This window comes from Suillus subalutaceus (genome assembly GCF_016647625.1).
Source record: "Suillus subalutaceus strain FC151 chromosome Unknown DFJ58scaffold_121, whole genome shotgun sequence".
NCBI lineage: Eukaryota > Fungi > Basidiomycota > Agaricomycetes > Boletales > Suillaceae > Suillus > Suillus subalutaceus.
The window spans coordinates 75,230-99,610 of NW_024540370.1; the positions used below are offsets into that span (position 1 = coordinate 75,230).

At 48.4% G+C, this 24,381-nt stretch overlaps 9 protein-coding genes across 9 annotated transcripts; 4 read left to right on the forward strand and 5 right to left on the reverse strand.

The window, feature by feature from the left end:
• Nucleotides 1–162: 162 nt before the first annotated feature.
• Nucleotides 163–2,315, reverse strand: DFJ58DRAFT_856138 (uncharacterized protein; the record flags this gene model as incomplete). The annotated part of the gene is made up of 10 exons (XM_041393920.1): nt 163–309; nt 366–659; nt 711–769; nt 821–916; nt 973–1,114; nt 1,170–1,214; nt 1,265–1,400; nt 1,459–1,651; nt 1,692–1,824; nt 1,878–2,315. 10 exons carry the CDS (start codon nt 2,313–2,315, stop codon nt 163–165), a joined length of 1,683 nt encoding a protein of 560 aa, XP_041239681.1.
• A 174-nt stretch (nt 2,316–2,489) lies between these two features.
• On the reverse strand, nt 2,490–4,373 carry DFJ58DRAFT_807412 (uncharacterized protein). The gene is made up of 7 exons (XM_041391236.1): nt 4,140–4,373; nt 3,852–4,075; nt 3,488–3,787; nt 3,229–3,432; nt 3,052–3,182; nt 2,588–3,005; nt 2,490–2,515 (listed from the first exon to the last, which is right to left on the reverse strand). Exons 1-6 carry the CDS (start codon nt 4,252–4,254, stop codon nt 2,858–2,860), a joined length of 1,122 nt encoding a protein of 373 aa, XP_041239682.1. The 5' UTR covers nt 4,255–4,373; the 3' UTR covers nt 2,490–2,515; nt 2,588–2,857.
• Nucleotides 4,374–4,457: 84 nt separating this feature from the next.
• Nucleotides 4,458–6,309, reverse strand: DFJ58DRAFT_807413 (PIN domain-like protein). Its single transcript, XM_041391237.1, has 9 exons — nt 5,965–6,309; nt 5,742–5,915; nt 5,643–5,693; nt 5,443–5,595; nt 5,262–5,392; nt 5,060–5,207; nt 4,940–5,004; nt 4,714–4,891; nt 4,458–4,666 (listed from the first exon to the last, which is right to left on the reverse strand). The coding sequence occupies exons 1-9, from the start codon at nt 6,253–6,255 to the stop codon at nt 4,613–4,615; spliced, it is 1,245 nt and encodes a 414-aa protein (XP_041239683.1). The 5' UTR covers nt 6,256–6,309; the 3' UTR covers nt 4,458–4,612.
• Nucleotides 6,310–6,385: 76 nt separating this feature from the next.
• On the forward strand, nt 6,386–10,203 carry DFJ58DRAFT_807417 (uncharacterized protein). Its single transcript, XM_041391238.1, has 8 exons — nt 6,386–6,547; nt 6,599–7,741; nt 7,793–7,866; nt 7,925–8,119; nt 8,169–8,412; nt 8,476–8,573; nt 8,629–9,839; nt 9,894–10,203. The coding sequence occupies exons 1-7, from the start codon at nt 6,433–6,435 to the stop codon at nt 9,709–9,711; spliced, it is 2,952 nt and encodes a 983-aa protein (XP_041239684.1). The 5' UTR covers nt 6,386–6,432; the 3' UTR covers nt 9,712–9,839; nt 9,894–10,203.
• A 505-nt stretch (nt 10,204–10,708) lies between these two features.
• Nucleotides 10,709–11,946, forward strand: DFJ58DRAFT_844860 (uncharacterized protein; the record flags this gene model as incomplete). Its single annotated transcript, XM_041393108.1, has 7 exons — nt 10,709–10,739; nt 10,774–10,793; nt 10,902–11,060; nt 11,114–11,167; nt 11,339–11,390; nt 11,446–11,667; nt 11,723–11,946. 7 exons carry the CDS (start codon nt 10,709–10,711, stop codon nt 11,944–11,946), a joined length of 762 nt encoding a protein of 253 aa, XP_041239685.1.
• A 580-nt stretch (nt 11,947–12,526) lies between these two features.
• On the forward strand, nt 12,527–16,673 carry DFJ58DRAFT_807418 (uncharacterized protein). Its single transcript, XM_041391239.1, has 12 exons — nt 12,527–13,839; nt 13,904–14,013; nt 14,157–14,348; nt 14,404–14,586; nt 14,634–14,776; nt 14,828–15,439; nt 15,494–15,605; nt 15,666–15,759; nt 15,834–16,067; nt 16,114–16,261; nt 16,317–16,546; nt 16,601–16,673. The coding sequence occupies exons 1-11, from the start codon at nt 12,596–12,598 to the stop codon at nt 16,353–16,355; spliced, it is 3,111 nt and encodes a 1,036-aa protein (XP_041239686.1). The 5' UTR covers nt 12,527–12,595; the 3' UTR covers nt 16,356–16,546; nt 16,601–16,673.
• DFJ58DRAFT_856149 (uncharacterized protein) lies at nt 16,452–18,946 on the reverse strand (the record flags this gene model as incomplete). Its single annotated transcript, XM_041393921.1, has 6 exons — nt 17,699–18,946; nt 17,606–17,676; nt 17,176–17,556; nt 16,942–17,129; nt 16,627–16,772; nt 16,452–16,561 (listed from the first exon to the last, which is right to left on the reverse strand). The coding sequence occupies exons 1-6, from the start codon at nt 18,738–18,740 to the stop codon at nt 16,452–16,454; spliced, it is 1,938 nt and encodes a 645-aa protein (XP_041239687.1). The 5' UTR covers nt 18,741–18,946.
• A 598-nt stretch (nt 18,947–19,544) lies between these two features.
• On the forward strand, nt 19,545–21,831 carry DFJ58DRAFT_856154 (uncharacterized protein; the record flags this gene model as incomplete). Its single annotated transcript, XM_041393922.1, has 7 exons — nt 19,545–20,487; nt 20,537–20,679; nt 20,729–21,109; nt 21,156–21,407; nt 21,456–21,558; nt 21,630–21,656; nt 21,722–21,831. The coding sequence occupies 7 exons, from the start codon at nt 19,545–19,547 to the stop codon at nt 21,829–21,831; spliced, it is 1,959 nt and encodes a 652-aa protein (XP_041239688.1).
• DFJ58DRAFT_68475 (uncharacterized protein) lies at nt 21,610–23,995 on the reverse strand. Its single transcript, XM_041383282.1, has 9 exons — nt 23,937–23,995; nt 23,698–23,881; nt 23,508–23,650; nt 22,845–23,456; nt 22,679–22,790; nt 22,216–22,618; nt 22,022–22,169; nt 21,737–21,966; nt 21,610–21,682 (listed from the first exon to the last, which is right to left on the reverse strand). Exons 2-8 carry the CDS (start codon nt 23,825–23,827, stop codon nt 21,928–21,930), a joined length of 1,587 nt encoding a protein of 528 aa, XP_041239689.1. The 5' UTR covers nt 23,828–23,881; nt 23,937–23,995; the 3' UTR covers nt 21,610–21,682; nt 21,737–21,927.
• Between the last annotated feature and the right edge of the window lie 386 nt (nt 23,996–24,381).

A 24,381-nucleotide genomic window follows, 5' to 3' on the forward strand; every position in this document is an offset into this window, starting at 1 on the left:
GCATCACTATGATAGCCAATTCTCGATCGATTGCACTCCATAGTTGTCTCGCAGTCAACTTGCATACCAAGCTCATGTTCTTCCATCCATACAATATTTGTACAATAATACAGAAATCTATCACGAACTGAATTGCGCTTTCTTTGACTGCACATACAGATTTCAACAGCTAGCTTCTTCGATCTCCTGTCTCCACCGATTCTGGATATCAATCGTCTCTCGGAATATCTTGTATTTGGCATCTAACAGCTTCTTCACTTTCGGCGAAGCGCCGGGGGCCACGAGGGTACCAGCAGGCGTCATTTCGACCTGGATAACAACAATCAGCATCTACTACGTTCAGTAGATTACATGGGATGTCTTACCATGATCTTCCACATGTCTTCTCCGACCTTGACACCTTCGGCTGCGATCCTGCCCAACATCGCTGCACCGAGAACAACCGCCTCGGAATGGGACTTGGGCAGGACCACGGGGATGTCACACGTGTCCGCAAAGAGCTGCATCATTACCACATTCTTTGCCTGTCCACCGGACATATACAGAGACGTGATGTCATGCCCTGCCGTGTTGAGAGCCTCGACAATGTGGCGTGTTTGAAGTGCGATAGCCTCGAGGGTAAGGTAGTACTTGCGAGCAAGGTCGGCGATGGATGATTCCTGAAGATCACTTTAGCCAAAGTTCACTTCTCGATCGAAGCGGCGACTTACCAGCTCAAGACCAACAATGGAGCCTCTCATTCGAGGGTCGGCAATCGGAGACCTGTTTCCTGCGATAGACGTGAACAAAGATACCAACATCAAACTGTAGCTCATCTCACCATGGAAATCGGGATAGAAATGTATATGCTTCGTAAGCTCCGTGTAGGTATCAACGTGATTCTCGTGGCGCAATTTTTCGAGGACGTCCAGCAAGACTATAGACAGGCGTCAAAACACAATACACCTCTCCAGCATGAAGAGCTACACGAACCAGTATGAATAGCCTTTCCCTCTTGCTTTGCACGTTCTTTGAGTTCAGGATACGCGATATGAGTGGTGATGACGAAGTCGATAAGCTGTCCCGTGGACGACTGGCCCCCTTCATTCATCCACCAACCAGGAAATGCTGCATCCTGTAAGAATGTATCATTGAAACATCGATCGATATGCAGAATGGCAATGAAATACCTTGTATGGGCCCCATACACCCTTTACAAAGACACCTTCTCGACTCTGAAATAACGTTTTCGTCACTATAAGGACAGATTGTGCAGGTAACTCACCTGAACAATATGACAGGTGCTAGTTCCGGCAACAGCGGCCAAACGGTGCCGAGACTCGTCGAGAGAGGGAAGTACAGCTGAGAGCTGACCATTCTCCGTGTATCGAGCGGCAACTGTGCCCATCCAGCCAGCATACCTAGCATGACGCAGGAATATTCATATCAACGTAGACGCATTGATGGAGTATGACGTACGCGTCGATCAGACCACTTCCAACAGCAGTGCCTTCCACAAGTCCAAGTTCTTGAGCTGCCTGTCGAGACAAGCCTTGACCAACTGGGCTTCCGGCAGTCTGCACTCGGCCGTGGGCGGTGCCCATCTGCTTCCAGTTGCCATCATCGATGAGTTCACCGAGACCAATGCGATTGAAGAAGTCCGGCTGCCAGCCTTTGTCGGGAACAAAAGAGCATTTGCACGGTAGTCGAACAATAGGAGCGTGTGCTATCTCCAGTTGCTTTGTATGTGAAGAAATCGGGAAGGTCAAAGAACTGGCATCGGGCGAACAGGGCAGGATCCATGTGCTTCTTGAGCCAAAGAATCTTGGGCACCTCCATCTCAAGCTGCTCGCAAAATAGAATTAGCAAGGTATACCAGATTAGTGGTTGTTACATACACTCATGGTTCCGCCAACATAATTCAAGACAATGGATCCAGTGGAGTTGATGAGTTCAGCCTCCTTCTCAGCGCGATGGTCTGCCCACAGAATGATGTTCCGATCGCCATTCTTTCCAATATCATTTCCTTTGGTCACTGTTATCGGATTCGCGTCAAAATCTGACACGGCGAGAGAGCAGGTGGCATCGAAGCCAAGTCCCTTGACTGCGGTTGCGGGAACGTTAGATTCCTTTAAGACTTCCTTCACTGCAGTACAGATCTGCTCCCAGATATTGTTCGTTGATTGCTCGAAGATACGGTGATCGTGCTTATCACGCCAGGTGATGGTGTCCTTTGTGGAGGAGGCTTTGATCTCGCCATTTTGTGCGACGAGAGAGGCACGAGCAGAGCCAGTGCCGACATCGATACCGATGAAGTAGGGTGTGTTGCTTCCCATTGCAATGGGCGGTGCTATGTGATTGATTAATGGTGGTAGTGATGATCAGGGAGGGAAATAAGTGTGAGTGAATCAAGTTGGAATTGCTATGCATAGTACGACATTGGAAACTCCACACGTTGCTCGGTAGCCGGCACGGGACCATCCAATATAATCATGTCATTGCTATACCGTGGAGACGTATTTCAATACCACAGCAGGTCAGCTGAGACGCGTTCAAAGATCGTTGCTGCCATTGAAGGAGACGAGTTGATGATTATCTTATCTAGAGTCGACTTTCAAATTCAATTATGCAAATATTGATCATCATGATCATCGTCTTCAATATCCATCAGATGATCCTGAACTACCGCTAACGCGACATGCCTCATGTTCTCCGAAATCATAGATCATAGTCATCTCCAATTGGCGTTGACATGGATATTTTCCGTCATCATTTGTCGGATATACGGAAAGATCACCATATGTCGAGTAGTACGCTATCGAGACTTGAAAGTAACCAATCGACATGATTTCATCCAAGGCACAGCTAGTAAATCACATCAAAGAGATTGAAGTTTGTCCATCAAAATCGCCCACTCAAGCACAGTTACCCCTTTCTTCAACACCTCCTCCTTCATCTCCCTGTCCCTCGTTTCCTCTCGTAATCGGGCAAATGCACGCAGGTGTTCCTCGCGCCGAATTCCGAGACTAGCAAGTACAGGTGCTATATGAAGCAACGTAGGGTTCGCAGGACGCAAGCACCATTTCAACCGATGATGTAGAAGTTGAACGAACGCCCATCACGGGCGCAGAAGGCCAGTTTCTACTAGGATGGCTACGTGGAGGCGAGCTGGTGCTAGTTGGAACTCCTGGTTGGTGTTGGATCTTGCGGGAAAGTAGCTGGTTGCGGTTGTAGTGGTGAGGTTCTGACATGTTTGGATAGAGCATTGAGTTCAGCCATTGTATATATCCGCTCAGAACGTGTCGGGCTTGGAGGAGTACCCCGTTTATCGCGTTTTGCTTTCTTCCCCTGAGGTGACCAGTTTGAATTGAGATCAGACGGTGTGTATATTCTCTCCGAGCGATATGTCTGAGAAACACTTGAGCGGCTTCTTCTAAGTCCTGATTTCAGGTTCTGTAAATTCTGGTGGTCAACCCCATGTTCGATTTGATGATGTATTGAGACAGACCTCTATATCTCTGGGTACTGGCGGCGACTTGCTTCGCCACTCCTGGGTCCGTTGAGCGGTATCAGCGGCATTATTTCCAACCACATTCCCGAATTCATCCTTATCGTTTCTCGCAACATCTTCCCTCCACATCGAGACCTTCGTTCCACGCTCCATGACTTTCGATCTTGCCTCAGACCCATGACGCTTCATAGTGCCTGCGTTCTGTTGCCGCATGTCCGATGAATGTACGGTTTCTTGATCGTTAAGCCCCGCATCAAGTACGCGCCTCGCAAGGTCCTCAGCGTAAAGGTATTCCTCCTGCCGCAGATCAGGGCGCCCGCCCATAGTCGATTTCATGCTTCTCCGCCCACTCCCCATAAACCCCATAAACCCCACTATATCGCGCGGCATCTTCCATCTCCTCCTTGTGGACATGCACCTGAGTGACACCATCGAATCCCCGCATCTCTGACGCAGTTTCAAAGTCGACGTCCTGGGTTACAGCATCGAAGTCATCATTCACGATCTGGACTGTCGTCGGTGCTCGGGGATGTCGGTGTTTGCGAGCTACGGGGGCTTGAACGGATACAATCTCATGAGATGAATCTTGATGCCCATCGATGAGTTCAAATCAGTTGATATGCATCAATCGCTCAAAGTTGATACTCACCGCTATCAGACGGTCGATACCGCATTTTTCCGCGATGGATAGCGGCTCTGGGTGTTGCCTGTGTACCCTGATACGATGAACCTTTGTCGATGTCAAGGTCAAGGTCAGGAGACATGCATGTGCCACTCTCGCTTTGTTCCCGAACCCGAGGGAAACACGAGGTCTCTTGCGTTTGAACCTTTGAACGTGGTGCCTTATTTACTCCACCTTTTGCGATCACGCAGAATGAAGCAGCCATTGACTCAAGCTGAAATGCCCCCTACACGTGTTCGTTAGAGTGTGGGATATCGTCCGTTTTTCATTGATGGAAGGATGGCGTTTGGATTGAACGGCTAATCAGATAAGGATTAGGCGGTAATATACAGTGCAGAAAAATACATGCTGTAGTACAAAATTAATAAAATAGTGCAGATATCGAAAAACACCTAGCAAATAATAAAAGCGGAAGAGGAATATGCTACGTGGTTGACCAGTTATTTCTTCGTCTTGCTCTTTTTACTGCCTGATGCCCCTGCTTTCTCTTCTGCCTGATATAATGTTAGCGAAGATCGTTGTGCCTCGAATAGATATTCACCTTCCGTTTTGTGCCCTTTCCGTCTTTAATAGTTTTGCTTTTTGATTTTGCGTCGTCGACCTTCGACTTCTTCGGCGAGGTTTTGGGTTGTACAGAGAAGAAGCCATCAAGACGACCTTGCTGCTTTGCGTTTAAGAATTTTTGTAGCTTCTCGGCACCTTTGCGGACTCTTTCCTCACTGTATGCGCGTCAATTGGTGGCTGTGCTGATGGAAGACCGCGCTTACTTGAATCCTTTCTCAGTGACTAAGAACTGCACAAGACTATCGATATCTGGGTCTTTCCACTCGAGCTGACAAGAATGTAAGCGGTCATGCTAATGGCACAGCAGTGAGTAGATATCATACCTCGACCTCAGAAGCCGGAACTACATCTGGTTTTTCAAATAATTTCTTTGCCTCTTCCCAGGGCCACTCTTCGGGTACTTGTACGCCTCCCTTTTTCTTCTTGGCGCCATCTTCTGCATCGGCAGTTTTCTCTTCCTTCTCTGCCTGCCTGAGTAGTGACAGAGTCAGAGACATAAAGTTACTTAGGACTGGAATCACGTACTTCTCTCGCAAATGTTCGACAACACCTGCAAGCCCACCGTACTCTCGTATGAGTTTCAAAGCACTCTTCGGTCCAACTCCTCTTATTGGCTCGAGATAGTCGCAACCAAGTAATACACAGAGATCGATGAACTTTGAAAAATTCAGTTTCGGGATAAATCAGGGGGCGAATCAGAACAGACCTGTGACATGTCCATCTCGAGACCTTCGAGTGCTTTCTGGAGGTTTATCTCACTTATAGGTGCTTTCTTTGCCTCGGAGAAGGTCAGGTGCCGGTAGAGAATGGGTGTGTTGAAGGTGAGGGTGTCCATATCTTCTGAACCTGCCGCATATACCTGAATCTCGTTGAGTACCGACATTGACAAGACAACGCGTTGCAAACCTTGCCTCCCCTGGCGAGCTCTGCACATTGTGCTTCTGCTTCGGATGGTGCCTGAGAGGGAATTAACAACTGAGCTACGGAGCACATTAAAAGACATACCACAATGACAGGGATACCCATAAGTTTCAATAGCTTTCTACATTCTTCGTTGTGCTCTTTTGTGACTTTGACGGTTCGTCTAGAGAGCCTGTCGACATCCTCTGCAGTACCGGTTTCTTTAGCCTCTTCACCTTCTTCCTTAGCTTCCTCCCGCCTTTCAAAACGTTTTGAGAGCTGCGAGAAGGTGAGGACAATGCATATGCGATATGATTGAGCCACGTACCACACCCGACTTGAGTTCGGGAGGCTTGCCGTCGAACACATACGCGGGTTTGATGCCATTCTCGACTATACGTATAGTACGATAGAAGAAACCCATCAAATGACTCGTCGTCTCCCCCGCGTCGTTTGTGAGCATCTCGCCATCCTTCTGGCGGACAGCAATAAGGAACTGGTATATGGACATGGACGCGTCTATGGCAACTTTGCGTCCGAAGAGGGTCTTTATGTCGTGTTCTGTAATAGCTTTTGGTGCATGCTCGGAGATGAGCGCTGTAAGTCCTTTGATTCCCATTGTTTGTTAGTTGTGTTGGATGTCGACGTCGTTGACGGTGGTGAGGAGGCGTGTGACAACGTGCGCGTGACAGTCGTGACGCGATTGTGACTTAACGCGATGTGACCCCTTCCGTGGGGGTTGGTCCAATGTGTTCTTCTCGAGGGACAAGCACGGTAGAATACTCTAGATGGGTACATGAGCCATTCACTTTCCTTACATGATGTGGTCGGTTCTCCTCCACACAAACGCAGGTGCTTCTCACTTCACGAGGACCACGATGTCGACCTTGAAACTAAATCCGTGACAGAAGGTGCGTGGTTGCCCAGAACTTTCTGTGTAACCTGCGCCTGATATCTTTCAGATGAAGCCGACCTTGGAATACGCCAGCTTATTGCTGAGGAGATCGACCTGGAAATTGCTATCCGCCAACGCCTTCTAAGCACCATCGACTCTCGCATAACATGGGCACTTATGCTACAGGAGGCTCTCGTCCGGGACTCGTCCACTCCGGTTCCTGATGCTACACCAGACGACTTTCAAGAGGCTGCTTTAGATGCCCTGAACGCTGTCGAAGTACCTTGCGCATTCTTATTTGATCGAGAAGAGTCGGTATACGACGACCCTGAACCTCCCTCTCTTCGTTCATTTTCCCCTGTTGCCCCAACACAGCGCGAGCGAATACCTCCGAAGGTCAGGCCGACGCGTACGGCTGCAGCAAAACTTCACCCGCAGAAAAAGCTGCTTTATATCCGTCTGCCCCCTTCACAGATAGCCGTCGATGAGCATATTGCTATTCTTACTTGCCCTACTTGTACTCGCACGCAGTTCACCACCCTTCAAGGGCTCTTGAATCATGCGCGGCTTGCTCATGGTATTGAGTGGGCCAGCCACGACGCGTGCATCACGGCTTGTGCTGTTCCAGTACCCTCCAGTGATGAGGCGGAGAAAGATCGGGTCGAGGAGGAAGGTGTTGAAGTGCCTTGGGGAGGCAGTGTTGTCGGTCTACAACGACTTTTCGAACGAGCTGTCGGTGTCAATCTTCCCGCGTCTCTTGTTTCCGAAGAAGGACAGGGAGCTGCTGGCGCGGCAGCCATACCCAGCACCCTACTTTCACGCACCCTCGGTTTACATGCAGACTCCCCTGCCCTTGCTACGTTTCTTGGAAGAACCCCGAAGCGGAGATGCATACATGCTTATGAGGAAGATACAGATGTGGACATTCTCAGTATCGATACTGCTCCACGCAGGCCTTCTCCCAGTTTCGAAAGTAGGGAAGGAGTTGCGAGGAGAGCATATGAGGGCGTTAGTCGTCATCCTTGGCGAATGGCTTTTCCGCATCGAAATAGAGCTCGCCCTGAACTCGATCTTGTTGTTGACGCGCCTGCCCTTGTTGATAACGTTGCAGAAACCACAGCAACTCCTGCGATACCAGGAAGCACAACTTCACGATTCCATATCACCGCTCGTGTGCATATCACAGATAGAAGTTTATTCATCTCGCCAAGTATGCCCACATTTTACAACATATCAATTAAGTTTGATCGTATCTGTGTAGGCCGACGTGTAGACCTCAGTATTCCGCCATCGCATACTCACCGGTGGATGCTCAGTGTCACTGCTCCTTCTTACGTGCGTGCATTCTTTTCTCCTCCTCTAAGCCTTGTGATATATGTCCACGCTTCCGTAGTCGATACCTCTGGCCTCATTCATGATACGCTTGACAGTTTTGGCGGTGGCTCCATCTGATAATACACAACGGCAACCTTGTACTGTGGACAAAGTACCCTTCGCCATCATAGGCTCATCTTCTGAGCCCTTTCTTGCGAAGGTCGTGATGGAGTGGGCCAGTGGCGGGAGAATGGAAGTAGAGCATTGGATCGATGTATGTCTTGCTTTTGGCCTGGCGTCACTCATATTCAGTCTTCACGTAGCTTGACCCTGGGAACGCAGCGAGCTCTGTTCTTGGTTCAGAACAAGTTCTCGATGTCGAACTTGATAGAGGGACACGCCTCCTCCCCGTCCCTCCCGGTCCTCCACCGCATATTCCTTCCTTGGAACGTGAACCTGCAGAGATTACGAGGCAATCTGTGACAAAACCTCAAGAATCTATAAATGAATTAGGATACGAGAAGGTTCTGCGGAGTTTGTTGCCAAGAGTCCCCATGACACTCAAAGGTATTTCTGGCTAGCGTTGCAACCCGTGATCATCTCCAATTTTCTGATATGACGTTACCATAGATATGAAGTTCCGTTCACCTTTCCAGGTACCATATAAGCTCGTTCCATCACCGGTGCATCTTCTGGCGCTTGTGCCTGGGAGACGGAAGGCTATCGAAGTGCGTATTTTTGTCGGTATCGACTTTTCTACCATATTTTTAAATCCGTTCATAGTGGGGAAGAGCTCGAGCACTGCAAGCACTTTATGTCCAGCATGCAGCCTCGGCCTCCGCAGAATTGATGTCCCTCACTGTTGGTGATGTCTATGCCTTCTTAGAAGATTCGGGGCTTTTTCCCCGTTCGTCCTCGAAGATCGAAGATCTTGTCCCGAGTGCGAAAGATAAGAAGGACAAAGTGAAGGATAAGGATAGGGAGACAGAATCCGCGCTTCTGCCGGTGGATGAACCCTGCTTTGTCTGTGGCATAAAGAAACGCTTCCACCCCGCACTTGCTGTCACCACCAAAGTGAAGAAGGAGCCTGTTTTCGACGAGACAGTATCATGGGTTTGCGATATCGTTCCGCCGCACGAACTTGAGCGGGGTTTACGAATACCCATCATTGATTTGACGAAGATTTTTGGAGGTGGACTAGAAACTGCCCTATACGCCGGGGAAGCTGCGGGAGATGGGCGAGGGCTACCGCATCAACCTATGGCTTCTTCTCAAATACTCAGACCTTGGCGTTATTCTGCGCGGCAGATTGTCTCATTAAGTCCACCGGACCTCATTCTTGCTATTCATAGGAGCGTCGGATCTTTGCGACTTCCGCATTTTCCTGAACTTCCCTCTCCGTCTCTGGACAAGCGTCGTACAAATTCGGAGATCGAAGAGGCATTTGCACCATCAGCACTACTAGCCGCTGTGCTCAAACCGTTTATTGCCGTCCTCGTGCGCTCTGCAGTGGACGTTGCAAAACGGGACATTGCGATTGCATCTGGTGCTGGAAATAGTAGTACTGTTGCAGTTGCTGGACAAGGCAAGGTGACACGAACCAAGCGAGGAAGAAAAGTAGGGTCTGTTCTAACTCCAGGACACATCTTACGAGGGCTGTCGTTGCCTAATCCTGTCCACGGTAGCGGGCTCACTGCGACTACTCTCAAAGACATGTTGGGGCTTTGTCTGACGGGAGTGAGAGTCCCTGTAGAGTTTGGACGATCGTTGACGCGGACTTCTCTCCGTCAGATTATGGATCGAGATGGCAGTGTGGAAATGAGGGAGGCGGGTGAAAGTGGTGTGGTTAAAGTTGAACCACCATGATGGGTGGGACTTGGTATTAGAAGTGAATGTTCATCCTCTGAGTCCGACGCTGGCGGCAAGTGCAGCCTTTTTGTATATCCATTGTGATCCTGGACTCTGCAAAACAGAATGCACGCCTTCCGAAAATGGTGAGTCCCTTACGCTTGTAATATTCCGGAGCGGGTGGTTGATGTTGAGGCTAGGATCTCCCTGCCTTGAGAGTGGCGGGTCAATCGATTCTATTTTTAGATATACTGCACATGTTTTGGACGTGGAAAATTACAATCAAATTTGGCTCTGATCAGTATTCAGTGTTACAGTTGGGTGTTGCAATCGGCGCGTGTCCTTGCAAATGACATTTGGTAATGTAAAATATTCCAAGAGACCTCAATTGTGATGCAAAACGCGACAATAAATCCATTTTGCAGATTAGTGTCTTCGGTCGTCGTCACCGACTGTAATGGCCATTGCAGTCGTTGACCTTACCTCCGATGTCATCTGCCTATCACATGACACTGCGGTAGTTACGCACATTTTACAGATGATGGAACTTGCTTGCTTTTCACGATACACACAGGGCCTGACTGTATCGCATGTATGAGTCCTTCTTGTTCAACACATCGATATGAAGGGTACCTATACGCCACATCAAGAAAGTCGCTTATCCCGGGTGAAGAATGCCTTTGCGCGTTGCTTCTGGATTATAGCACCTGTGTGTGTACGAGCTGCTAGCAACGCATCTTGACTGCACACCATCACTTTAGCGCCGACGTTTTCTCTTCGCCTCGTCTAGTAACTTCCCGCTAGGCATACTAGACAATGAATCCGAGGAAACGGCTACCTCTGTACGACAGCCCAACACGAAATGCGACCAACAATCTCTCTCACATCGCATCCCTATTAAGACATTAAAAGGCCAAGGACGGTATCACCGTTTTGCATATTGCGATTGCGCGAGATTAATAGCGGTTGGGTCTTTTAATGAGAGAGGATTCGAAGACTCCAGTACGACACCGAAATGATGATGTGGACGGTGAAGAAGGTTGTCGGTGTGCTTTTTAATCTTACGGAATGGGGCGCAAGTGGTCGCCTCTGAGGGAAAGGTCTGTTTGCAGATCGTATGATTCACTTGCCATGTGGCAGCTCATTGAAGTCGCAACATCTGACTCGGATTGTGTCTCTCGGATGTGTGTCTCGTGTTGCGTTCTCAGTTGCGGGACACCTTACGTTCAGTGGCGGCGGCGAGAATAAACACTGCAATGGATCTTAAGAATCAAGATATCTCTGGCCAGGCTCCGACCGGTATAATATTCGGGACATTAATTAACCTTGCGGAGCAAGGTCATGTTGGATGGAACACTGATACGAGTGTAATCACGTGAGATAAAAGAACGTCATACCGAGATCTAAAACATTGATCTAGAAACTCAAAACTGCAACAATCCAAACCACCGGTCAATTTGCATATTGGAGCAAGGTCAGAAGTTCGCAACGCGAACCCCAGTTTCTATATCCGAGCTGAGAAGGCAGTTTAAGTATAAATACACGATGTTTCAAAGTTAAGGAGTCCATTCCCTCCTCACTCCTCCAATTACTCTGAGCGAGTCCATCGGTCTAGATCTTTTATCTTGTCCGATCTTTTATCTAGAGATACCTTACTTCTGTGTTCAAGTCTCGTGCGGGATCTCTCTACCCTCGTGGTGCGTTCAGATAAAGGGGGTTCATAGTAATCATGCTAGACACACAAGCAGGCAGGCATTATGAGCGGTGTTACCATCGTCAACAACACAGAGGAAAAAATCACCGTTAGCATTACTAACACCGACGACAAAGGGGCACCTGGATTCTATGAAATTGCGTCAAAGAACTCCAGCACCTGGAATCGGAGCAAATTGCAAGTGTGCTATGTGTTGAGGGCCGATAATGGAAATACTGAGGTTCTTGTTGTGGAGCCTGGAAAAACTTACCAAGTCGGAGGTGCGTCCAGAGGTATGAAGCGAGTTCATAATAATCATTTTGGACACACGAGCAGGCAATATGAACGAAGTCACCATAGCCAACAACACCATAGAGAAAATCACCGTTAGCATCACCAACACTGGCGAGAATGGGGCACCTGGATTCTATGAAATTGCATCACAGGAGTCCAGCACCTGGAAACGGAGCAATTTGCAGGTGTGCCATGTGTTGAGAACCGACAATGGAAATACTGAGGTTCTTGTTGTGGAGCCTGGAAAAAAATATCAAGTCGGCTGAAAGCCTTACGGGTAGAAGCAGTTGGCCATGGTGCGTGCAGTTTATAGTTACACGATGTAAGAACAGAGCGAGTGTCGAACACAGATTGTTTTCATGATGGAAACATTAAATTCGCGCTTGAGATGGACAATTTGCCCTCGCGCGAGCGGCGAGATTGATACATTCCCGGGGCCCTTAATCAGTTACATCTGTATCACTGGTGGTCCAAAAGACACCCGTCCGAGCTGCAGCAGTTCTCGTCAGCACCATCTCATTACTGCAAAGTGTCCATCGATCAGAGGGGATGCATTGCAAGGGCTGCTATTCGGAGGAGACGCGAAGATGTGGAGTCATGAGTTATCCGAGATGTATAAATGGGGGACGGGCAGTGGACACCAAAGTGGAACCGCCTTGATCTAGTTAGTGAGGCCCGACGCATGATCACCAGACTTTGAGCTAAAATATTCCCCGGCGAGAATGAGTGAGAATTTGGAAATCCGACGTAATTCATGTTGGCGAAAATTTGTAGCGATATCGATCGATAATCCACTGTTGGTTACTCGTTTCGGACTTAACTGCGCAGCAATCAACGTTGTGAACGCATGTACATGTATAGCCGTCGTCGCCCACTGACTCAGCTTCCACATCCTCCTACCGGGTCTCCAGACTCATGCCCAAGTTGTCGTATAAGTGGTGCTCCTGTGAGAGCTACAGATGTAGGGATAATCCTGACGCAAGTGGTCAGAAACTACAGACCGTTCAGACAGCTGCAAGACACCATGCTGCTGATCAGCAGCTCCGCGATGCTCGTACCATTGAACCAGTCGCTTCTGGGCCTCACTCACCTGCACATGAGCCTTTTGGAGCCAACGAACCATTCGCGCATGGTGATGATGATGGGGAAGGGATCTTCGACCCTCCTGAGCCGCTAGACAACCTCTTCGAGATGTGGAATGAACCCCCAGACGTTCGAGGCCCAAATGACTTCAGCACTGACGAAGATGAAGAAATTTTTCAGCGACTTGGACGAGCCAACACACCAGAGGATGACACGGAAGATCCTGCAGTTCCCGATGATGATCCTGACATTGATGTCGAGGATGATGAGGCTGCTGCTGCTATTGATCTCTTTGTATCGCAGGGCACCCAGTTTGATTTCTCGGATGTCCTAGAAGGAGCGGATATTCACGCTGACCCTCCGTCATGCATGGACGACCATCCGGCAGTCCGCCACGCATACATACATGCATTTATATCTGCAGCATTCTATAATGCTACCCACGCAGCAGTGTATCACGATCTTGAAGGAAAGGAGCGCCTTCTGCGCACTGCTCAACAGGCCAACCCTGATATTGAGTATCCAGGGCTCGATAACTTTGCCCGCACACTCCCCACCCTCCTCAGACGACTTGGTCTATCGACAGATCAATTTATTGTTTATTTTTTCGTTTGCAATGTCTGTTGGAAGCTACACCATCCATCAGAGCTTCCTGAGCTACATTCTCCTGATTGCACTAATCCTGATTGTGACGGATTGTTGTACACCTCGAAACGACTGGCTGACGGCACCCTCAAACGAACTCCAACAAAAATCGTCCCATATGTACCTCCTGAACGGGCTCTACAGCGATTTCTTCTACGACCAGGCAAATGGGACCAATTCCAGCACTGGCGCGGCCCTGAAGACCAGCCAGGTCATGTCCCGCCTATTCCTGGTCATGGATACAATTCATTTCCCGACCCGTCTAAGCCAATGAGAGACATTTATGATGGATATGGCTGGCGTATGATTCAGGCGGGGCTAGAGCGTCGAAGAGGTGGACGATGGGAAATAGAGGATGTAGACGTGCACGAACTTCATCAACGTTTTGTTTCACTACCTTGCGGACTGGTATGGCAAATCAATATTGACTGGTATGTCTTACATGTCTTTCACCCTCGCCAATTTGATACTTACACTAGGTGTGTATTGTTACAGGTTTCAAGCGGTTAAAGGAAAATCAGGCTATCATTCTACGGGCGCGTTTTATGCTGTCATCTGCAACAATCCACGCTCTATTCGTTATCTCCCGGAAAGAAACAATACTCGTTATGGTTATGCCAGGACCCGACGAGCCATCGTTGGAGGAGATGAACTATCTGTTGGAACCATTCGTGGAGAGTATGCTTCGTTTGGAAAAAGGGTCAGTTGTCTCTAATCTTCGTAGCTGTTTTCAATTGACATCCTACAGGAGTAGAATTCACTGTTCATGGTCACGATGATCCGGAGGTGTCACACTCTCATCTGTACTGCAATGTATCTGATCTCCCGTCAAGTCGCAAAGTGACCGGCCTCCAAGGTCATAGCTCGAAATTCTTCATGTGTCCAACTTGTAAAACACCTTCCTTCTCGCTTGCTCACCCAAGTTGTTTTGATCCGTCAAGTACATGTCTCACTGTGATACACTGCTCAATCACCGCTAACATTTGCTCACATAGAATTCAAGTACCGAGACGACTGGAGGTATATCAAGTATTCATTTCGTTCACGTAATGCAGACTCTGCAACTGCCGACGCCATTCATGAGAATCGAGGTGCCCGTTGGTCTGCCCTCAATTACCTTCCGGGTTGGATGCCTGCTCGTAGCTCCGTAGTCGAGTTTATGCATGCGGTGTTTTTGGGTAAGTTTCGAGGATTGTAATTGCAATTCATTACTGACATATCAAAGGTCTGGTGAAGCATCTTAACAAGATCATCCTCATTAAGTCTGGTTTACTTAACGGAACGAGACTTGTCAAGCCAATGGACCGACTTGAGGCCTTCTTTTCAGGGCTCGTTTGGCCAGTCGAAGCAAATCGCCTACCGCCTTCAGTCAGTGTATTATTTTCTTTATCATTGTCCGCATCATAATCTGGTTCATAGCTTTCAACTGGCAAGGGATCACCAAAAGCAGATCAATGGCGCAATCAAATTGCAGTCCTCTTTGTCGCTCTGTATGATGCGTGGGCAGTCGACGGCGAGATCCCAGACCACAATGCACCTCCCTCGGCGTCTAATACCAAAAACTTCACTGCCCAAGCCACGATGCAGAAAACTCTACGCTCACGGCTTTTGGAGCATCTGCTCGCTCGCAATGCACATCCCTCTGATGCTGAAACTGAACGTGTTAACTCTGCAAAGATGGACCGTAATTTACGTCGACATTATGCTGTAATTCTCGAGTTCTCGGCTGCGGTGCGCATCCTATCATCTCAATCTATCAGTCCAAACGATGTTCGCAGAGGATGTGTAGCATTATCTCATGCTACACAGAGCTGGGCTCGCATGGGATGTCACCTGACACCGTACTTTCATTTTGTTAATCACTTTGAACAGCAGATGTATGAATTCGGGCCCTGTTATGCGACGTGGGCTTTTGCGTTCAAGCGACATAATGGCAAGCTCGCAAAGATAAATCACAACCAGCATAAAGGAGGAGAACTTGAAGCTACACTGATGCGACGGTGGTGGAGCATTACATTCAATTACGAGCTTGTATGTTGCCTTATACTATGCTCCTCGTTACTAGACTAACTATCTATGTACCAGATCCTTCACATCGAAGCTCTTCCTAACCGAACCGAGGATGATGAAGACTCCCTGCGGCTTCTTCGGATGTCCCTGAAGACTCAACAGAAAGGTCGCCTGAATGTTGTGGAAGGTCTGTTGTATCTTCTTCATCTTGCTGAGTTTATCAATGACATCCGTCTTCGATATGCAGATGATATCACTTTCACTAAGCACCCGAAGAAGCTCAATCTATTGGCAATCAGCAACAACATATATCAGATTACATACAGGTACCTGCGCAACAAGTGGAGCGCAATCATCAATCTCAAGACTTCTACCAACATTCTGGGAGATGGCGAGAACTTTATGGCAACGCTAGATCATACTCTCATGTGTGGTTACGGGGACTTCGGTATGGTTCTGCAATCGCTCATCGAGGGAAGTCTGCCCGTTACGCATACATCAATGGACGCCAACCTGTGGAAATTCAATACCTACTACAAGTCTCACATGATAGGCGTGTTGCTGACACAGCACCGCTCATCGCTGATCTTGCCATTGTACGACATTTTATTTCGGATGACAACATACCCGAGTTTCCCTGGGCGCTGTGGTAAGCACATTCAATTTTCGCACTACCACATATTGACTGCTTCAAGGGCAACAGATTTGGGAGTTTCTGCATGGTATGCAGACCAGCTTGATGATTTAGAGGTGGTTCCTATCAGTGCCTTGAGTGGGCACTTCATCCTTGCTCCGCTCAACGTACACGACAAAATGCTTTGGATCGCGGTCGTGTATGATCACGTACGTGTCTCTTTTTATCATGTAATCAATTCGTACTAACAGCCTTATATGCTAGGGCAACCCAGAAGCGGATGTTGACGTCGATGATGACTGAATTAACATGCATGTACTACGGCTCGTTCATTACTGATACAATATCTTCTTGGCATGGTACAGTGTGGTTGTGCAAGAGGTCTATGTCTGTGGGTTACTAGGCATTGTACAAGTCCTCATCATCCTCGTTGGCTAGTGGTTCTCCTTCATCATCTGCTAATCCCTCGTCATTCAAGCCTTGGGCTTGTTCAGGTGCGTCTGCCATAACTTCAATTGAATATCATTAATTCATGAATTCATGCGCAGATAATACAATGGTAGTAGTGACATACCAATGCTTCCATCGTACCTCGATGGGTCTTGAGGGTGCAAATGTAGCCACTCAGGATCAATTGCGCCGAGGGGTATCTTCGGACCCATCTTAACATACGGCAACTCTCGATTGCGTGGATCACCAATGATGCGTGGATGACGACGGCTGAATTTTTTGTCCTCGAGTGCGAGGCCATTGAGGTGATCCATGGCTTGATTGAACTGATCTGATTCAGCTGTGTGCTCGTCGCATACTTGTGGAATACACACCAACAATGACCGGTAATTTTGACGGTGCGTAATCCATGGTTCTTTTGAAGGTGCTTTTCGCTTACCCTTGGCTTTTTGCGGGTGGCTTCTTGCGAACATCCTTTTCCTCATCTGTGTCCGGGTCAATTCCCCCTTGCTCGTCCTCCGATGGCATGCTCTCGTCGGTGCTCTGATACGCTAACTGGAATGCATAGTCCCACGCAGCGGACATGAGGCTTGATGCAGGTCGCACATGGTTACGCTCCTCCAATTTCTCCAGGAAAATCAGTTCATGTGTGCGAAGCTTATGAGAAACTTACGGCTCGTTTGCGTGCTTCGCGATGCGCTACCTGTGAGTCAATCTTTCCTTTTACTTTGCCTGTTGTTAATGAGATTTTGTTGGCACTGCGGTACTCTGCCGCATAATACTTGAAGTTTTCGTGGAGGCGCTTGAGTATGTCTTCATCCGTTTTCGAAGCAAGAAGCTCCTGGGACACCATTGGGTGGCATGATCTGATATTGTGCTTGATGTACTGCACAAGGTGGGTGTGCCACAATGCATTCTCGCTCCAGTCCTTGCTAAAGTCGGGCCGAACTTGTTCCCCTTTGATTTGCACACCGTCGTCGTGCGGATGGCAGACCTTTATTGCTGAGGGTTTCGTAACACCAATGCCTTTCAAGAAACATTTACGGACTCCCGTCTATCTACAGAGTAAGCAAGTGCAGTTTAACTCTCCCTAAATCACTTACATTCCAGATATTATCCTTTGAATTGTCACTAACTGCCTGCGCCGTCTTGGATTTGGATGGCTCGCTACTTCCTTCAAGTGATTTGGTAATCACGTCGACATTTGAGGAGACAGAATCGAGTAACGTGCGTGCTTTTTTCAACATCTTCTCCGAGCTGATTGTGTCCGTTGTGTAGCATTTGAAGCTCCAGACGAAGCTTATCTATCTCACGACCTTGTTCATCTATGATGTCAGTAGCTTCATCCTGCTTCTCCTTCAGGGCCTTCATTTCGTTCTCCAGGCGCGTGATTGTGTCAGTAAGCCACTTCGGGATGACAGCTCGCGTGCCAGTGGTCGGTTTGGTGAGACTCGGAGTTCCTGCACCCTGTTTATTGGCTGCTGATACACGCAAGGCTTCAGATGATGAATTCGAGCCATCTGGAGTCGTGAAAGCTGCAGACAGCGTGAGTGATGAACTGGTCAGTGTCGGTGAAATTGAATTGGTGTTTTGTGGTGTTGCAGATCGCTCTCGGGTGCTCGACAGCATGTGAAAGGGATTGGTGCTGGTCAGACGTGTAGACAAGGCATCAAATGGACTCTCGATGATCGCAGCACTCGCTAATTTGGATGGGATCGTTTGATTTGTAGCAGGAGGAGGCATTCTCGTGGTGTCAGGGTCATAGCCTTGATTTGGTGATGGCACGTCAAGCTCGCGTGTTGCCTCAAGTGCAGGATCGATGGGTACGTCTGCAGGTCCAGCTGAAGGATTGTTTCGTTCTGACAGCTTTGCCTCTATCCCATCAGGACGCATATATGCGTCATAACGTTGGCTTTGTGGCAACATTGCATCGAACGACTGCGGTGGATGAGGTGGAATGGACTCCAGAGGAACTAGGTGAGCTAATGGTGCCATATTATGAACAACCGGAGGTGCTGACGTGGAACCGAGTGCTGGGAACGGGTTTTTGAACCCACCTGTGGTCCGTGGCTGAACCAGAGTCTTCCTACCACGTTTGGAGGTTATGGACACATCCCCTCCGTCATTCAGCTTCCTCTTGGCCACAGCCTTGCCCCCAGCCTCCTGACCGCCTTCTGGACTCGTTTCCTGGCCCAGTTCCACGCTGTGTGAGGCAACCTGAGGCTTCCGAGGAGGCATAGTAGTATTGGAGATGGTTGTTTTGATGTCCCAAGGGTCGAACTACGCGTCAAAGCGGCTTCAGTGGGCTTGTCTGAAAGCTCAGGAGCTGGCTCAGCAGTACAGGCTTGCCATGGAGGGCTCTGATCGTTGCAGGATGAAGGAGACGCGCAATTGCAGGGGAATATGCTGTATTAGGCTACATACGGACTACTTTTTGACAGGTGAATAATTAGGGAGAATCACAACTTTTTTGCTGTCGAAAAACGTCAGATAAGGGCTCATTCCGACGATTTTCAGCTTGTCGGAATATTGGTAACTATTTGCCTGATTATCGTTGGATATTTGTTCTTTCCGACGATAACCCACCGTCGGAAAATTTGTGTCAAAGTCTGGTGAAAGGCGTGCAATACTTTCCCGCAGCGTCCGAGTCGGAAAGGATGCCTCACACCAGACTTTGACACAAATTTTCCGACGGTGGGTTATCGTCGGAAAGAACAAATATCCAACGATAATCAGGCAAATAGTTACCAATATTCCGACAAGCTGAAAATCGTCGGAATGAGCCCTTATCTGACGTTTTTCGACAGCAAAAAAGTTGTGATTCTCCCTAATTATTCACCTGTCAAAAAGTAGTCCGTATGTAGCCTAATACAGCATATTCCCCTGCAATTGCGCGTCTCCTTCATCCTGCAACGATCAGAGCCCTCCATGGCAAGCCTGTACTGCTGAGCCAGCTCCTGAGCTTTCAGACAAGCCCACTGAAGCCGCTTTGACGCGTAGTTCGACCCTTGGGACATCAAAACAACCATCTCCAATACTACTATGCCTCCTCGGAAGCCTCAGGTTGCCTCACACAGCGTGGAACTGGGCCAGGAAACGAGTCCAGAAGGCGGTCAGGAGGCTGGGGGCAAGGCTGTGGCCAAGAGGAAGCTGAATGACGGAGGGGATGTGTCCATAACCTCCAAACGTGGTAGGAAGACTCTGGTTCAGCCACGGACCACAGGTGGGTTCAAAAACCCGTTCCCAGCACTCGGTTCCACGTCAGCACCTCCGGTTGTTCATAATATGGCACCATTAGCTCACCTAGTTCCTCTGGAGTCCATTCCACCTCATCCACCGCAGTCGTTCGATGCAATGTTGCCACAAAGCCAACGTTATGACGCATATATGCGTCCTGATGGGATAGAGGCAAAGCTGTCAGAACGAAACAATCCTTCAGCTGGACCTGCAGACGTACCCATCGATCCTGCACTTGAGGCAACACGCGAGCTTGACGTGCCATCACCAAATCAAGGCTATGACCCTGACACCACGAGAATGCCTCCTCCTGCTACAAATCAAACGATCCCATCCAAATTAGCGAGTGCTGCGATCATCGAGAGTCCATTTGATGCCTTGTCTACACGTCTGACCAGCACCAATCCCTTTCACATGCTGTCGAGCACCCGAGAGCGATCTGCAACACCACAAAACACCAATTCAATTTCACCGACACTGACCAGTTCATCACTCACGCTGTCTGCAGCTTTCACGACTCCAGATGGCTCGAATTCATCATCTGAAGCCTTGCGTGTATCAGCAGCCAATAAACAGGGTGCAGGAACTCCGAGTCTCACCAAACCGACCACTGGCACGCGAGCTGTCATCCCGAAGTGGCTTACTGACACAATCACGCGCCTGGAGAACGAAATGAAGGCCCTGAAGGAGAAGCAGGATGAAGCTACTGACATCATAGATGAACAAGGTCGTGAGATAGATAAGCTTCGTCTGGAGCTTCAAATGCTACACAACGGACACAATCAGCTCGGAGAAAGATGTTGAAAAAGCACGCACGTTACTCGATTCTGTCTCCTCAAATGTCGACGTGATTACCAAATCACTTGAAGGAAGTAGCGAGCCATCCAAATCCAAGACGGCGCAGGCAGTTAGTGACAATTCAAAGGATAATATCTGGAATGTAAGTGATTTAGGGAGAGTTAAACTGCACTTGCTTACTCTGTAGATAGACGGGAGTCCGTAAATGTTTCTTGAAAGGCATTGGTGTTACGAAACCCTCAGCAATAAAGGTCTGCCATCCGCACGACGACGGTGTGCAAATCAAAGGGGAACAAGTTCGGCCCGACTTTAGCAAGGACTGGAGCGAGAATGCATTGTGGCACACCCACCTTGTGCAGTACATCAAGCACAATATCAGATCATGCCACCCAATGGTGTCCCAGGAGCTTCTTGCTTCGAAAACGGATGAAGACATACTCAAGCGCCTCCACGAAAACTTCAAGTATTATGCGGCAGAGTACCGCAGTGCCAACAAAATCTCATTAACAACAGGCAAAGTAAAAGGAAAGATTGACTCACAGGTAGCGCATCGCGAAGCACGCAAACGAGCCGTAAGTTTCTCATAAGCTTCGCACACATGAACTGATTTTCCTGGAGAAATTGGAGGAGCGTAACCATGTGCGACCTGCATCAAGCCTCATGTCCGCTGCGTGGGACTATGCATTCCAGTTAGCGTATCAGAGCACCGACGAGAGCATGCCATCGGAGGACGAGCAAGGGGGAATTGACCCGGACACAGATGAGGAAAAGGATGTTCGCAAGAAGCCACCCGCAAAAGCCAAGGGTAAGCGAAAAGCACCTTCAAAAGAACCATGGATTACGCACCGTCAAAATTACCGGTCATTGTTGGTGTGTATTCCACAAGTATGCGACGAGCACACAGCTGAATCAGATCAGTTCAATCAAGCCATGGATCACCTCAATGGCCTCGCACTCGAGGACAAAAATTCAGCCGTCGTCATCCACGCATCATTGGTGATCCACGCAATCGAGAGTTGCCGTATGTTAAGATGGGTCCGAAGATACCCCTCGGCGCAATTGATCCTGAGTGGCTACATTTGCACCCTCAAGACCCATCGAGGTACGATGGAAGCATTGGTATGTCACTACTACCATTGTATTATCTGCGCATGAATTCATGAATTAATGATATTCAATTGAAGTTATGGCAGACGCACCTGAACAAGCCCAAGGCTTGAATGACGAGGGATTAGCAGATGATGAAGGAGAACCACTAGCCAACGAGGATGATGAGGACTTGTACAATGCCTAGTAACCCACAGACATAGACCTCTTGCACAACCACACTGTACCATGCCAAGAAGATATTGTATCAGTAATGAACGAGCCGTAGTACATGCATGTTAATTCAGTCATCATCGACGTCAACATCCGCTTCTGGGTTGCCCTAGCATATAAGGCTGTTAGTACGAATTGATTACATGATAAAAAGAGACACGTACGTGATCATACACGACCGCGATCCAAAGCATTTTGTCGTGTACGTTGAGCGGAGCAAGGATGAAGTGCCCACTCAAGGCACTGATAGGAACCACCTCTAAATCATCAAGCTGGTCTGCATACCATGCAGAAACTCCCAAATCTGTTGCCCTTGAAGCAGTCAATATGTGGTAGTGCGAAAATTGAATGTGCTTACCACAGCGCCCAGGGAAACTCGGGTATGTTGTCATCCGAAATAAAATGTCGTACAATGGCAAGATCAGCGATGAGCGGTGCTGTGTCAGCAACACGCCTATCATGTGAGACTTGTAGTAGGTATTGAATTTCCACAGGTTGGCGTCCATTGATGTATGCGTAACGGGCAGACTTCCCTCGATGAGCAATTGCAGAACCATACCGAAGTCCCCGTAACCACACATGAGAGTATGATCTAGCGTTGCCCATAAAGTTCTCGCCATCTCCCAGAATGTTGGTAGAAGTCTTGAGATTGATGATTGCGCTCCACTTGTTGCGCAGGTACCTGTATGTAATCTGATATATGTTGTTGCTGATTGCCAATAGATTGAGCTTCTTCGGGTGCTTAGTGAAAGTGATATCATCTGCATATCGAAGACGGATGTCATTGATAAACTCAGCAAGATGAAGAAGATACAACAGACCTTCCACAACATTCAGGCGACCTTTCTGTTGAGTCTTCAGGGACATCCGAAGAAGCCGCAGGGAGTCTTCATCATCCTCGGTTCGGTTAGGAAGAGCTTCGATGTGAAGGATCTGGTACATAGATAGTTAGTCTAGTAACGAGGAGCATAGTATAAGGCAACATACAAGCTCGTAATTGAATGTAATGCTCCACCACCGTCGCATCAGTGTAGCTTCAAGTTCTCCTCCTTTATGCTGGTTGTGATTTATCTTTGCGAGCTTGCCATTATGTCGCTTGAACGCAAAAGCCCACGTCGCATAACAGGGCCCGAATTCATACATCTGCTGTTCAAAGTGATTAACAAAATGAAAGTACGGTGTCAGGTGACATCCCATGCGAGCCCAGCTCTGTGTAGCATGAGATAATGCTACACATCCTCTGCGAACATCGTTTGGACTGATAGATTGAGATGATAGGATGCGCACCGCAGCCGAGAACTCGAGAATTACAGCATAATGTCGACGTAAATTACGGTCCATCTTTGCAGAGTTAACACGTTCAGTTTCAGCATCAGAGGGATGTGCATTGCGAGCGAGCAGATGCTCCAAAAGCCGTGAGCGTAGAGTTTTCTGCATCGTGGCTTGGGCAGTGAAGTTTTTGGTATTAGACGCCGAGGGAGGTGCATTGTGGTCTGGGATCTCGCCGTCGACTGCCCACGCATCATACAGAGCGACAAAGAGGACTGCAATTTGATTGCGCCATTGATCTGCTTTTGGTGATCCCTTGCCAGTTGAAAGCTATGAACCAGATTATGATGCGGACAATGATAAAGAAAATAATACACTGACTGAAGGCGGTAGGCGATTTGCTTCGACTGGCCAAACGAGCCCTGAAAAGAAGGCCTCAAGTCGGTCCATTGGCTTGACAAGTCTCGTTCCGTTAAGTAAACCAGACTTAATGAGGATGATCTTGTTAAGATGCTTCACCAGACCTTTGATATGTCAGTAATGAATTGCAATTACAATCCTCGAAACTTACCCAAAAACACCGCATGCATAAACTCGACTACGGAGCTACGAGCAGGCATCCAACCCGGAAGGTAATTGAGGGCAGACCAACGGGCACCTCGATTCTCATGAATGGCGTCGGCAGTTTGCAGAGTCTGCATTACGTGAACGAAATGAATACTTGATATACCTCCAGTCGTCTCGGTACTTGAATTCTATGTGAGCAAATGTTAGCGGTGATTGAGCAGTGTATCACAGTGAGACATGTACTTGACGGATCAAAACAACTTGGGTGAGCAAGCGAGAAGGAAGGTGTTTTACAAGTTGGACACATGAAGAATTTCGAGCTATGACCTTGGAGGCCGGTCACTTTGCGACTTGACGGGAGATCAGATACATTGCAGTACAGATGAGAGTGTGACACCTCCGGATCATCGTGACCATGAACAGTGAATTCTACTCCTGTAGGATGTCAATTGAAAACAGCTACGAAGATTAGAGACAACTGACCCTTTTCCAAACGAAGCATACTCTCCACGAATGGTTCCAACAGATAGTTCATCTCCTCCAACGACGGCTCGTCGGGTCCTGGCATAACCATAACGAGTATTGTTTCTTCCGGGAGATAACGAATAGAGCGTGGATTGTTGCAGATGACAGCATAAAACGCGCCCGTAGAATGATAGCCTGATTTTCCTTTAACCGCTTGAAACCT

What these genes read in the sequence shown, in the direction of transcription:
- DFJ58DRAFT_807418 (XM_041391239.1), top strand. Translation starts at nt 12,596, where the DNA reads ATGCCCAAGTTGTCGTATAAGTGGTGCTCCTGTGAGAGCTACAGATGT. An exon ending in CCCGGAAAGAAACAATACTC is followed by an intron (nt 14,014 to 14,156) that starts GTTATGGTTATG and finishes GACATCCTACAG; the next exon opens with GAGTAGAATTCACTGTTCAT. An exon ending in TATGCATGCGGTGTTTTTGG is followed by an intron (nt 14,587 to 14,633) that starts GTAAGTTTCGAG and finishes GACATATCAAAG; the next exon opens with GTCTGGTGAAGCATCTTAAC.
- DFJ58DRAFT_807413 (XM_041391237.1), bottom strand. Translation starts at nt 6,255, where the DNA reads ATGGGAATCAAAGGACTTACAGCGCTCATCTCCGAGCATGCACCAAAA. An exon ending in AGCTCGCCAGGGGAGGCAAG is followed by an intron (nt 5,596 to 5,642) that starts GTTTGCAACGCG and finishes AACGAGATTCAG; the next exon opens with GTATATGCGGCAGGTTCAGA. An exon ending in GAAAGGGCACAAAACGGAAG is followed by an intron (nt 4,667 to 4,713) that starts GTGAATATCTAT and finishes ACATTATATCAG; the next exon opens with GCAGAAGAGAAAGCAGGGGC.
- DFJ58DRAFT_68475 (XM_041383282.1), bottom strand. Translation starts at nt 23,827, where the DNA reads ATGCAGACTCTGCAAACTGCCGACGCCATTCATGAGAATCGAGGTGCC. An exon ending in GAGTTTCCCTGGGCGCTGTG is followed by an intron (nt 22,170 to 22,215) that starts GTAAGCACATTC and finishes GACTGCTTCAAG; the next exon opens with GGCAACAGATTTGGGAGTTT. An exon ending in TCGCGGTCGTGTATGATCAC is followed by an intron (nt 21,967 to 22,021) that starts GTACGTGTCTCT and finishes CTTATATGCTAG; the next exon opens with GGCAACCCAGAAGCGGATGT.
- DFJ58DRAFT_807417 (XM_041391238.1), top strand. Translation starts at nt 6,433, where the DNA reads ATGAGCCATTCACTTTCCTTACATGATGTGGTCGGTTCTCCTCCACAC. An exon ending in AACTAAATCCGTGACAGAAG is followed by an intron (nt 6,548 to 6,598) that starts GTGCGTGGTTGC and finishes GATATCTTTCAG; the next exon opens with ATGAAGCCGACCTTGGAATA. An exon ending in AAGTTTATTCATCTCGCCAA is followed by an intron (nt 7,742 to 7,792) that starts GTATGCCCACAT and finishes GTATCTGTGTAG; the next exon opens with GCCGACGTGTAGACCTCAGT.
- DFJ58DRAFT_807412 (XM_041391236.1), bottom strand. Translation starts at nt 4,254, where the DNA reads ATGTCTCCTGACCTTGACCTTGACATCGACAAAGGTTCATCGTATCAG. An exon ending in TCAATGCTCTATCCAAACAT is followed by an intron (nt 3,183 to 3,228) that starts GTCAGAACCTCA and finishes CTTTCCCGCAAG; the next exon opens with ATCCAACACCAACCAGGAGT. An exon ending in TCGGTTGAAATGGTGCTTGC is followed by an intron (nt 3,006 to 3,051) that starts GTCCTGCGAACC and finishes TGTACTTGCTAG; the next exon opens with TCTCGGAATTCGGCGCGAGG.